The 11,030-nt window shown below is 54.2% G+C and overlaps 2 protein-coding genes across 2 annotated transcripts; one reads left to right on the top strand and one right to left on the bottom strand.

Annotated features, from left to right (window-relative positions):
* The first annotated feature begins 334 nt into the window (after positions 1-334).
* On the top strand, positions 335-5,750 carry Spout1 (SPOUT domain containing methyltransferase 1). Its single transcript, XM_052182057.1, has 12 exons — positions 335-404; positions 826-871; positions 1,075-1,203; positions 1,317-1,476; positions 2,147-2,236; positions 2,325-2,374; positions 2,501-2,631; positions 3,585-3,657; positions 3,762-3,860; positions 4,259-4,361; positions 4,476-4,623; positions 5,651-5,750. The coding sequence occupies exons 1-12, from the start codon at positions 369-371 to the stop codon at positions 5,717-5,719; spliced, it is 1,134 nt and encodes a 377-aa protein (XP_052038017.1). The 5' UTR covers positions 335-368; the 3' UTR covers positions 5,720-5,750.
* A 42-nt stretch (positions 5,751-5,792) lies between these two features.
* On the bottom strand, positions 5,793-8,294 carry Endog (endonuclease G). Its single transcript, XM_052182058.1, has 3 exons — positions 7,698-8,294; positions 6,808-6,917; positions 5,793-6,147 (listed from the first exon to the last, which is right to left on the bottom strand). The coding sequence occupies exons 1-3, from the start codon at positions 8,187-8,189 to the stop codon at positions 5,865-5,867; spliced, it is 885 nt and encodes a 294-aa protein (XP_052038018.1). The 5' UTR covers positions 8,190-8,294; the 3' UTR covers positions 5,793-5,864.
* Between the last annotated feature and the right edge of the window lie 2,736 nt (positions 8,295-11,030).

Genomic DNA, 11,030 nt, shown 5'->3' with positions numbered 1-11,030 from the left:
CCTGGTCTACAGAGTGAGTTCCAGGACAGCCAGGGCTACACAGAGAAACCCTGTCTCGAAAAAACTAAAAAACACAAAAAACAAAAAACATGGAAGCTAAATATCACCAGGGTACCAAGGTACCAATCGAAAGGGCGGCACATGAGCCTTACTGGGTTCAGGACAGTATGGTGCTGTGAACTCTGTTACCCTGGAGACAGGGTACCAGGGAGGCAGCCTGTGCACTCGCACCAGAGTTTCTGAGCTCCGCCTCAGCCTGGCACCCAGGACACGCCCCCACGCTTTGCTGGCCTCTGATTGGGCAGCTCCGCGGAGTTGTGGCCGGAAGAGGCGAGGCTGATTGGCAGGCGCGTGGTGTTCCTGGAAACATGGCGGAGCGCCCGAGGAAGCGTCCGTGTGGCCCGGTAAGTGAGGACGGAGGGGTTCCGGGCTAGGTCCGGGAACTGCAGCGTCTCACAGTGGTGTCGGCACGAGTCTTCTGCTCCCTCCTCGCCCCTCTCCGGAAGCCTGGGCTTGCAGAGTTAGCTGGTCCGATCTACATTCATTCGCAGGGCGACGGTGTCTTGGGTCCTCTCCTGGCTTATTTTCTGCTTCCTAGGGCGACTTTATGGACAAACCCGTCTTCCCCTTCTCTGTTTCTTCTTTTGCCCCATGGGGATCCATTCCTCAACTTTCCGGTTGCTTACTGTGCCGGACCTGATCCAAGGCCTTGTGCACACCCTGCCTGGTTCGGGAGTCAGATGGCGGGAGCCCCGAAGGGAAAGGATGCTCCCCTCCTATGTGTGACCGTTCAGCCTCTCAGTCGTCCTCCTTCCTTACTTGCAGGGTGAACACGGCCAAAGGATTGAATGGCGAAAATGGAAACAGCAGAGTAAGTAAAAGCTGAAGCCGGATTGGGCAAGCGTACTGAGCCCTCCTTTCCCACAAACCACCTAATGCCCCGCCAAGCCCTCTTTGGGTCTCAGTGTATCCAAGTGGAGATGCATTGGCAGCCTATCCAGAACCCAGGCTGGCCCAGCAAGAGGGAACTCTCCGCACTATGCCAAATCCTTTCCCCCACCAATTCTTCTCCAGAAAAAGAGGAGAAAAAGAAGTGGAAGGACCTCAAGATAATGAAAAAACTGGAGCGGCAGCGCGCCCAGGAGGAACAGGCTAAGCGCCAGGAGGAGGAGGAAGAGGCGGCTGCCCAGAGGAGTAACCGAGGTAAGCAGTTAGGTCGTTAGGTGAACTGAATCTCTGAGCCATGGGGACATGCAAGGGAGGGAAGGTCCACAGCCTGACTGAGCTGACTAAGGAATACCCCCTCCCCCTGCTAGGACGGCCTTACACTCTGAGTGTGGCCCTGCCAGGCTCCATCCTGGACAACGCACAGTCACCTGAGCTCCGCACCTACCTGGCTGGCCAGATCGCCAGAGCCTGCACCATCTTCTGTGTGGATGAGATTGTGGTGTTCGATGAGGAGGGCCAAGATACCAAGTGAGAGTCTTTGGGGAGAGGAGAGGGCCAGCAGGGTGGCTGTGGCTTTGTCCTGCTCCTGTCAGCCTTTCCTCTCCCTTGGTGCTAGAGACTTAGGGTTTGTGTGTGCTCTACGTATCAGTCAGCACTTGGGTGGTTTGGTTTTGTTTAACATTTCTCTCCTCTCTCTCCTCTCTCTCCTCTCCTCTCCTCCCTCCCTCCCCCCCCCCTCTCTCTCTCTCTCTCTCCAGGGTTTCTCTGTATAGCCCTGGCTGTCCTGAAACTTACTCAGTAGACCAGGCTGGCCTCGAACTCAGAAATCTGTCTGCCTCTGCCTCCCAGAGTGCTGGGATTACAGGCGTGCACCACCACCACCACCACCACCACCGCCGCCCGGCGGCGGCCCACGCCTTTTATCCCAGCACTCAGGAGGCAGAGGCAGGCGGATCTCTGAGAGTTCAGGGCCATCCTGGCCTGCAGAGCGAGGTCTGGGTCTGCCAGGGCTACCAAGAAACCCTGTCTCCAAAAACAAATGAAAAAAGAAAAAAAGACAACCTGCAGGAGTTGGATTGTTAGGTCTCCTTTCTTGATGGGGTTCTGGGATGGAGTTTAGGTTTTCAGGATTGGGAACACAGTCAGCCATCTCGGCAGCCCAGCCCTTGCATTTCGAGGCCTGTCTTAATCTTTCCAGGAGCGTGGAAGGAGAATTCAGGGGCATTGGCAAGAAGGGGCAGGCGTGTGTCCAGCTGGCCCGCATCCTGCAGTACCTGGAGTGTCCACAGTAAGTGTGAGGTGAGGGTAGTGTCACCTTTGAGGTAGCTGGGAGGCAGCCTCCCCAGGACAGTCCTGTCAGCTGCATTCCTCCCTAGGTACCTGCGAAAGGCGTTCTTCCCCAAGCACCAGGATCTGCAGTTTGCAGGTATGGCTGGTGTGCCTGGCCCAGTTCCCAGGCTCATCCTTAGGCACCGAGAAACCATCTAGCCCACAGAGGCATCCAGGTGGGAAAGCGGCCAGGCCCGACATCACCCTCCTGTTCCCTGCCCAGGAATCCTCAACCCCTTGGACAGCCCTCACCACATGCGTCAGGATGAAGAGTCTGAGTTCCGAGAAGGCGTCGTGGTGGACCGGCCCACCAAGGCAGGCCATGGCTCTTTGGTCAACTGTGGAATGAAGAAGGTAGGAGTGGGAAGGTAGAAGTGGGAAGGTGGGTTGTGGTACACTTGGGCACCACTTGCTAGCTTTGAAAGACATGAACGTGGAGACCTGGACCCAAAGTGGGGGTAAAGAGAGGAGCCCCTCAAGGCTAGAGAGATGGCTCAGAGGTCAAAGAGCACTTACAGAGGACCCACATTCAGTTCCCAGAACCCACGTGGTAGCTCCCAAACCATCTGTAACTTCAGTTCCAGAGAATCTGGCGCCCTCTTGTGACCTCCTTGGGCCCAGGACATGCACATGATGCTTAGGCACATATGCAGCCAAAATACCCACACGCATAAATAAGCGATGGTAAAGGAACCACACTCTCTGGGCCTGTTGTCGGCAGTGTGTGCTTTTTCACTGTTGATTTTCATTCCTGAGGTTTAATCACGCTGTGTCACGTTCTCGTGATGGCATGTTCTCAGCTTTGCAATTTTGGGGGTTAGGTGGCTTTAAATTTTTTCATTTTTAGCCTATGTGTGTGTGAGATTATGTGGTAAATATGCACATGGCAAGGAAGGAATGTGAGGTCAAAGGACAGCTTGGCAGGTGTCAGGTTCCCCCTATGTGGGAATTGAAGTCAGGTCATCAGGCCTGGGGACAGGAGCCTTCACCTGGTGAATCGTCTCAGCAGATCCACGTGTAGCTGGTTTATAGAGCATGCTACTGAGGAAACCGAGACTCCTCCCACTGACACATGCCACAGCCGCCACACATAGGAAACAGACTTTATCTCTACATAGACATCCCACCGTGTCATAAGCCCTGGGGCTTCCATTTCTGACCAATGCCCCGTGATAATTGTTCTGCATGAATGGTCCCTCCTGGCAGGTCCCACCTAGTGGCAGAAACAGGGTGGCAGGTTGACCTGGGGTCTCTGAGAACATGTCTCCTTCGCAGTGTGGCACTCACTCCCTCTAGCTTCTTTTCAGGAGGTGAAGATTGACAAGAAACTGGACCCTGGACTTAGGGTGACTGTGCGTCTCAACAAGCAGCAGCTCCCAGGTATGGGGAGCCCCCTCGGCCCCTACAGCTGCCCGCCTGAGAGTCACCTCTGAGCCACCTGTACCTCTATCTCCTTGCTCTTCATAGCTTGTTTTATTTCCCAGAATGCAAGACATACAAGGGGACAGTCGTGTCATCACAAGACCCCCGCACCAAAGCTGGTCTCTACTGGGGCTACACTGTCCGGCTGGCCTTCTGCCTCAGTAAGAACTGAAGTCCCTTCCCTGAATGTCCACCTGTCCTACCCGACAGTGTGTATGTTTACGTGGCCTCTCTAGTCTCTGGTGTCATCTCTGGTGCCCTAGTCTCCCCAACATCTGAGAACAGGTTGTGCTTGGCTCCCCTCCTGCTGCAGTCTTGGCACTAGGGAAGCCAGCGCAGGCATTTCACTATCTGTCTGAGACCAGCTTGTCTTGCTGTCTCAAGACAAGTATCATGGCGGCGCTGGGAGCCCCTTCCTGCCCACCCTGCATGTTCCCAGCCAAGGTCAACTTTCCAAGAGCAGCGGGCACCTTTACCTGATCTCTCACTCCACCTGACCCTGCACTGTGCTAGACACAGCCGAGAGGACCCCACTGAGCCTGCCCCCCCCACCCCCCAGGTGCTGTGTTTGCTGAGGCTCCCTTCCAGGATGGGTATGACCTGACCATTGGGACATCAGAACGTGGCTCCAACGTGGCCTCTGCCCAGCTGCCCAGCTTCAGGTGAGTGCTGCTCAGAGCAGGACTGAGCCCTACTCTACAGGGTGAGGGACTTGAAGTTCTGGAGACTGCATCCAGTGGGGCCTTGCAGTCAGCGTCTCCCTCTCTGGGTCCCAGGCATGCTCTTGTGGTGTTCGGAGGCCTCCAGGGGCTAGAAGCTGGAGTGGATGCTGACCCGAACCTTGAAGTGACTGACCCCAGTGTCCTCTTCGACTTTTATGTCAACACGTGCCCTAGCCAGGGCAGCCGTACCATCCGCACTGAGGTGAGTCACAGCCACAGGCACCCAGTTCCTGCAGCCCACCTGTAAGCCTTTCCTGGTTTTGTTTTGGTTTTTTGGATTTGGTTTTTTAGAGACAAGGTTTCTCTGTGTAGCCCTGGCTGTCCTGGAACTCACTCTGTAGACCAGGCTGGCCTCGAACTCAGAGATCTGCCTGCCTCTGCCTCCCAGAGTGCTGGGATTACAGGCGTGCGCCACCACCGCCCAGCTTTTTTTTGGTTTTTCAAGACAGAATTTTTTCTGTATAGCCCTGGCTGTCCTGGAACTCACTCTAGGCCAGGCTGGCCTTGAACTCAGAAATCTGCCTGCCTCTACCTCCCAAGTGCTGGGATTAAAGGCGTGTGCTACCACTGCCTGGTCTGTGTGCTTTATGGATGTTTTGTCTGCATGCACTTGTGCACATCAGGAGAGGGCATCAGGTCCCAGGAGACTACAGGTGTCAACAGTTATGAACTGTCATGTGGATTCTGAGAATTGAACTCGGGACTTGCAGGAAAGCAGCCAGTGCTCCTAACCACTGAGCTATCTCCAGCCCCAGCCTAAATAGCTTTTCCTAAGCCAGGATCTTTACCATAGCAAACTAGTGTCAGGGACTGGATACAAGGGCAATTAAGAGTTACAGTCCTAGCCCTATAGTAGCCCTGTGTTCCTAGGTTGAGGGACCCAGGTGATCTTTCTGTCCCTCTTGCTTCCCTGGTTGTATCCTACGTCCCCCTGGGTGTCACAAACATTTCTGTACTGAGGGCAAGTGTGCCACAAGCTCTGCGCATCCACAGGATCTATGCACCCATCCTTGAGGCCAGCCAGGGATTCCCTACGGAATTATGGGGGAGGCTCTGTTGCCCTGGCAGCCAGGGGCAGTGACTATGCAGATGGGCAGCCCCAGTCACCCTGCATCTGAAGTCCTGTCTCTGTCAGTAATTCCTGTCCCTCCTGGCCCCGAGGCAGGCCCCACATGTGGCGCTGGGAAGGCTGCCCAGCTCCTGGGTCCCAGCCAGCTTCTTTCTTCCAGGAGGCCATCCTCATCTCGCTGGCCGCTCTGCAGCCTGGCCTCACGCAGGGCGGGGCGCAGCCCACCTGACCACGGTCTGGATCCAGGATGTAGAGGGAGCAGCAAGACGTGGAGGATCACAGGGAGTAGAGGCGGTCCAGACTTCTCCAAAAATAACTGCCTTTAATGTGAGCCAGCCCCATCCCCAGGGTCTAGAGTGAGTCCTCCTCCACTGTCACTTGCTGCCAGCCGTGATGGCCTTGAGGTTTCCAGCACGAGCCAGAATGTTGGGCACGAAGAGCAATCCCGAGGCCCGCTCAATGCTCTCGATGGGCACCAGGAACCGCTCCAAAGGGATAGTCTCATCCACAGGGGCATTGGGCATCACATAGGAACGCAGCTCGATCTGCCCGCTGGCTGCCTCCAGGATCAGCACCTTGAAGAAGTGTGTGGGCACTGCCACGTGGTTCTTCCCAATAACCTGGTACGTCACATAGGACTTCCCATCATACTCGGTTCTGTGGAGAGACCCGGGCACACATGGCCAAGAGGCCTGGTTAGGTACAAGGTCACCTCTTCCAGGAAGCCTTCCCTGACCTAACTTCCAACAAGAAGTTTGTGCTGTGTCTGGTGCCTCCTTGGGTCTGGGAACTATGTAAAGTGGGGATCAACGCTTGACCCTCTGCTTTTCTGCCCAATACTGGTTCAGACAGATTGGGGGGCAATAAATGCGGCTAGAGAAATGAGCTCTCTAGACCTTGATGCTCCCTCATGCTGACGTGACTGATCTGTCCCGTAGGCAGTCCTCCTTAACAAGCACAAGTGGGAAGCCATGATGGGGAACCCCAGCCCCAGCCTGATGCAGGCACCCCGCTAGGGGCCTGTAGCTCCTAGTTTCTCAGCAGCTGCCGCCTCGTGCAGCCTGTGCTGCTGATGCCTTTTGCTGCTGTCCAGAGGAGCTGGGCTCACTTGTCTGACAGGAATACTTAGAGCCATCTGAGGCAAAGGCGAGAGCCTCGTGTAGCAACAGGTTACAGGTGGTGAGACATGTCAGAAGTGGGGGCCAGGCACCTGTGGACACAACAGTTCCAGGCCACCCTAAGGTCTCTGGCTACAGTGATACAGAAAGCCCAAGGCTAGAGAACAGGAGTTGGAGGCCTTGTCAGCTCCAGGCTTACCTGGGCAGGAAGAGAGGCCCTGTGCAGACATAGACATTTTGGTAAGTTCGAGTCAAGCTGCGGCTGTACTTCTCCAGGTTGTTCCAGGCATTCTGGTTGAGGTGTGGCACCTGGTGGGAGAGGCAGGGCTCTCAGGGTCACACCTGGGGCCTTCCATTAAGAATGCCCCGGCTCCTAAGGTCCATGCCCACACAAGGACAAAGGCTCAAGAAGGGCTCACTCCCCGGGCTCTGTGACTACCGGTGCTGAGCTGGGGCTAGCCACCTCCCATTCCTGGCACTCCAAATCCCCAAGCTTTCCCCAACTCAAAGAAAGGAAGGAGGAGAGAACATTAATCATTCAGAGACCCCAAAGGTCCCTTGAAACTCCCAAATCTCAGGACATGCTCTAAAAAAGACACGGGGGCTGGATAGTGGTGGCATGCACCTTTAATTCCAGCATTCAGAAGGCAGAGGCAGGAGGATCTCTTGAGTTCCGGGGCAGCCTGGGCTACACAGAGAAACTCTGTCTCGAAAAATTGAACCACAAAAAGGGATGGACTGTGGATGTCCCAGGAACCTACTTCACAATCAAGACCCTGCTGGGAGCAGGTGCAGTGAGTGCTAACTGTGCCCTGGTGGCGTGAGTGACACCAGCAGCCCAACTTGTCCTGGCAGCTGCTGTAGGCCGGCAGGGTAGACTGTGGTCAAGCTCCTGGGTTCCCTGAGGTACACTGGGTGGCTTACTGACTGGCATTACTGCAGCTTGTCACTGCTTGGGGCGCTGCTACCCACGGGAGGCTGAAGAGGGATGAACCCGGGACTGCAGTGCGACTGCGGGATTCCTCCCTCCGCCCGTGTAGGGTAAGATCTAGACGCCGCATTCAGGCGGGCGACCGGGGTCCGGACTACCTGGGGCGCTATGTTGCTCAGGTAGAAGGTGTCGTCCATGGCCCGCTGACTCCAGCGGTGATTGGCGGCGGCGGCCAGGTGGCCGCGGTCAAAGCCACTGCCGCGGTAGTCCGCATTGGTGGCGCGGTGGTACGCGTGCACAGAGTCGTCCTCGCGGAAGTCGCAGGCGCGACGGTCGCCGTCGCCACTCAGCCGCTCCGGCCTCAGCTGCTCTAGCACCCAGAGCGCACCGCGCGTGCGCGGGTCGTAGCTGAGCACGTAGGACTCGCGGCTCCGGAGCTGCGCCACGCCGGGCAGCCCGTACTTGGTCAGCTCCCCGGTGCCGCCCGCCGGTCCCCCCGGCAGCGCGGGAAGATCGGCCGAGACCACCGGCAACACTGGCACTCGGCCCAGCAGCCCCGGCGCTTTGCCCTCCCGCCGCCACCAATGCTCGGCCGCGGCTCCCAGCCCCGCGCCCAGGGCTAGGGTCAGGCCGGCCCGCAGCGCACGCATGCCTACCGGAGGGCCAGTAGGCCAGGCGGGTTCGCAGAAGTCCACGGAGCACTAGCCGGTGTCACCTCCCCACAACGCCCTTCAGCTGCCCTCTTAAGGCGTGGCCCGGGCCTGGTACCGCCCTACTCGCTTGCCATTGGTCAGTCCACGTCTGGCTCCGCCTCGCCTTGTACGCCTGGTCCTGGGTAATCTAGTTGCTTTTAAACAGGACCACCGAACCCCAGCTCTGTCAGACCCGTCCTGTGCACCCATCCTCCTGCCACCAAGCCAGCGAAGGATTTCTCTAGATTGGCTAACAGAAGGACGCAGGTGAAGACTGTAGCTGGTGATAACCCCCTAGAACTGAAGCTTGCCAGTAAGCTTAGAGAAAACAACTGTGCTAGGGTCATACTTTTCAACCTGCTTAACGGGTTGGGCCTGGAAGGCTGGCGGTGGTGGTGCACGCACGCCTGTAATCCCAGCCCTCTGGGAGGCAGAGGCAGGCAGATTTCTGAGTTCGAGGCCAGCCTGGTCTACAGCGTGAGTTTCAGGACAGCCAGGGCTATACAGAGAAACTCTGTCTCGGAAAAACCAAATCCAAAAAAAACAAACAAAAAAAGTAAAAAGATAATTGGGGGAGGGCACTGTGGAGATGGCTTTGTGGTTAAGAGCACTGACTGCTCTAAGGTCCTGAGTCAGTTCCTAGGTCTTAGGTCAGTTCCTGGCAGCCACGTGGTGGCTCACAGCCATCTCTAATGGGATCCAATGCCCTCTTCTAGTATGTCTGAAGATGGCAACGGTGTACTTGAGAGGCCAAATTGGTTTAAGTTCAGACCATTTTAGAGAACCTGACCTAAGTTTGAACTCAGGTAAACTAACAGGCTGTTACCTACCATTAGTTTCCAAGTCACCCTAACAAAACCTGAGCCTAGCTCCAGTCTCTAGGCTAATCCCCGAAAGACCAGTGTCTCCAGGTTATTCCCCCAACAAACCTACATGCCCAGGTTGCACGCCCATCCCCTGCCTAATGACCATCAATGCAGATGGTAACAGAAATTAAATTTATGATGTCTCCCAGGACCAGCCAATTATGTTAAAGGTCTCAGCAACTTTCCAATTAGATACTTATTGCTTACTATAAAGCCTCTACTACAATAGACATTCAGGCTTCTCTACTACCAAAACCCTCCTGTGAGAAGGTGGTGCACTGGATGGGGGGTGAGCTAGCTCGAATAGAATGAAGACCCTGCTGTGAGTTGCATCAGATCAGCTCCTGTCTGTATTTTTGGCAATCACTAACATTCTCTGGCACTACATTGTGGTGCGTTGGCCAGGAAGTTCCCCGTGACACACAGGACTGGAGGTTCTTGAAGCCAGCAAAGCTAGTCTAGGTATATGTGTTTTTGTTTGTAATACTGTGGATTTGGTGTTTTTTGTTTTGGGGGTTGTTTGTTTGTTTTGGTTTTCGAGATGTAACACTGTGTTAAACTTCCTGCTTTTTTGCCTTTCTGAGCCGAATTTGTCTGAGCTTTCTGTGAAGTCTGGCAAACAGAACAGAAGCAAGCTCGTGTAAAGGTAAATGTGGAACCTAGTGGCTTGTGTTGCCATGGTAATTTTTCTAAGTTTGAGATGAGACCTGCTGAGGAATCTGAGTGTCAAAAGCTTTTATGTTATCTGAACAGGTGAGTACTTGTGCACACATACTCCCTGCTTGCTGCTTACTATAAAGCCTTGCACTTATAGACATTTGGGGCTCCTCCACCACCAAAACCCTCCTTTAGCATAAATTGGCTGGTGCTGGGAGTCATATCATAACAGAAATTTAATTTCTGTTACCATCTGCATTGATGGTCCTTAGGCAGGGGGTGGGGCTTGCAACCTGGGGATGTAGGCTTGTTGGGGGAATAACCTGGAGACACTGGTCTTTCGGGGATTAGCCTAGAGACTGGAGCTAGGCTCAGGTTTTGTTGGGGGGTGACTTGGAAACTCACCAAGCCTGTTAGTTTACCTGAGTTCAAACTTAGGTTCAAATCTCAAAAGCTTGTGATTTATGTGGCAGCTAATTTGTCGGAATGGTAGAATCTCTGAGCTCTACAGAGTGGAATGAAAACTTCTGTAAAGATAAATGACTTATGCCACCATGGTAATTTTACAGGTCTCAGTAAGCATCTATTCAGTACTGTGGGTTGGCGTGTGTTCTTGTTACTGTGGGCTGTATCTTTTTCTGGTTTTGGTTTTTGTTGCTAGCTGTCTCTGTTCACAGATCCTGAGTAGTGTCACATCCTTATTCTGTGAGCACCACCTTCTGTTTGGTTCTTGTTACTGTGAGCTGTATCTTTTTCCGGTCTTGAGTGGTTTTTGTTTCTGGTTGTGCCTTTCTCTGTTCACTGATTGCAAATGGTGTTACATCTTTCTGGGAACAAGGCCTTGAATTTGTTTCCATGGCCAGTTTATGATTAGGACAGACGTGTCTTTCTGGGAACAAGGCCTTGAATTTGTTTCTGTGGCCAGTTTATGATTAGAACAGCTGTTGATATGGTGGGGCTGGGAGCCATCCTGAGTCTTGGTCTGGGATGGCCCTGAGCTCTGGGCTGCCAAAAGATGCCCACCAATCTGGTTCTTTTCTTTTGTGTGTGCACCACTTTTTGGTTGTTTCTCGTTTCTGCCTGATATAGGGGAAAGGTTGGACTTGTATTTTGGGTGTCACAGAGAGGTTATTTCCATGAGTGCCACAGTCTGGTTGTTTCTCTCTCTTGTTATTTTCTTATTTGTTGTGTTTTGTGTGCTGTGTTTGTGTTTCTCCTTACAAGATGTCATTGAAGAAGTGACTTTGACTAGATGACTGTGATGAAGTGACTTGGA

Source organism: Apodemus sylvaticus, chromosome 5 (assembly GCF_947179515.1).
Source record: "Apodemus sylvaticus chromosome 5, mApoSyl1.1, whole genome shotgun sequence".
NCBI classification, from domain to species: Eukaryota; Metazoa; Chordata; class Mammalia; order Rodentia; family Muridae; genus Apodemus; species Apodemus sylvaticus.
This window is presented reverse-complemented; position numbering and strand designations above follow the sequence as displayed.

Excerpts from the sequence above, each read along its gene's own strand:
- Spout1 (XM_052182057.1), top strand. The coding sequence starts at position 369 with ATGGCGGAGCGCCCGAGGAAGCGTCCGTGTGGCCCG. Across the intron at positions 2,237-2,324 it reads CAGTACCTGGAGTGTCCACA|GTACCTGCGAAAGGCGTTCT; the intron begins GTAAGTGTGAGG and ends ATTCCTCCCTAG. Across the intron at positions 3,658-3,761 it reads CAACAAGCAGCAGCTCCCAG|AATGCAAGACATACAAGGGG; the intron begins GTATGGGGAGCC and ends TTTATTTCCCAG.
- Endog (XM_052182058.1), bottom strand. The coding sequence starts at position 8,189 with ATGCGTGCGCTGCGGGCCGGCCTGACCCTAGCCCTGGGCGCGGGGCTG. Across the intron at positions 6,918-7,697 it reads TGAGCAACATAGCGCCCCAG|GTGCCACACCTCAACCAGAA; the intron begins GTAGTCCGGACC and ends CTCTCCCACCAG. Across the intron at positions 6,148-6,807 it reads GGGCCTCTCTTCCTGCCCAG|AACCGAGTATGATGGGAAGT; the intron begins GTAAGCCTGGAG and ends GTCTCTCCACAG.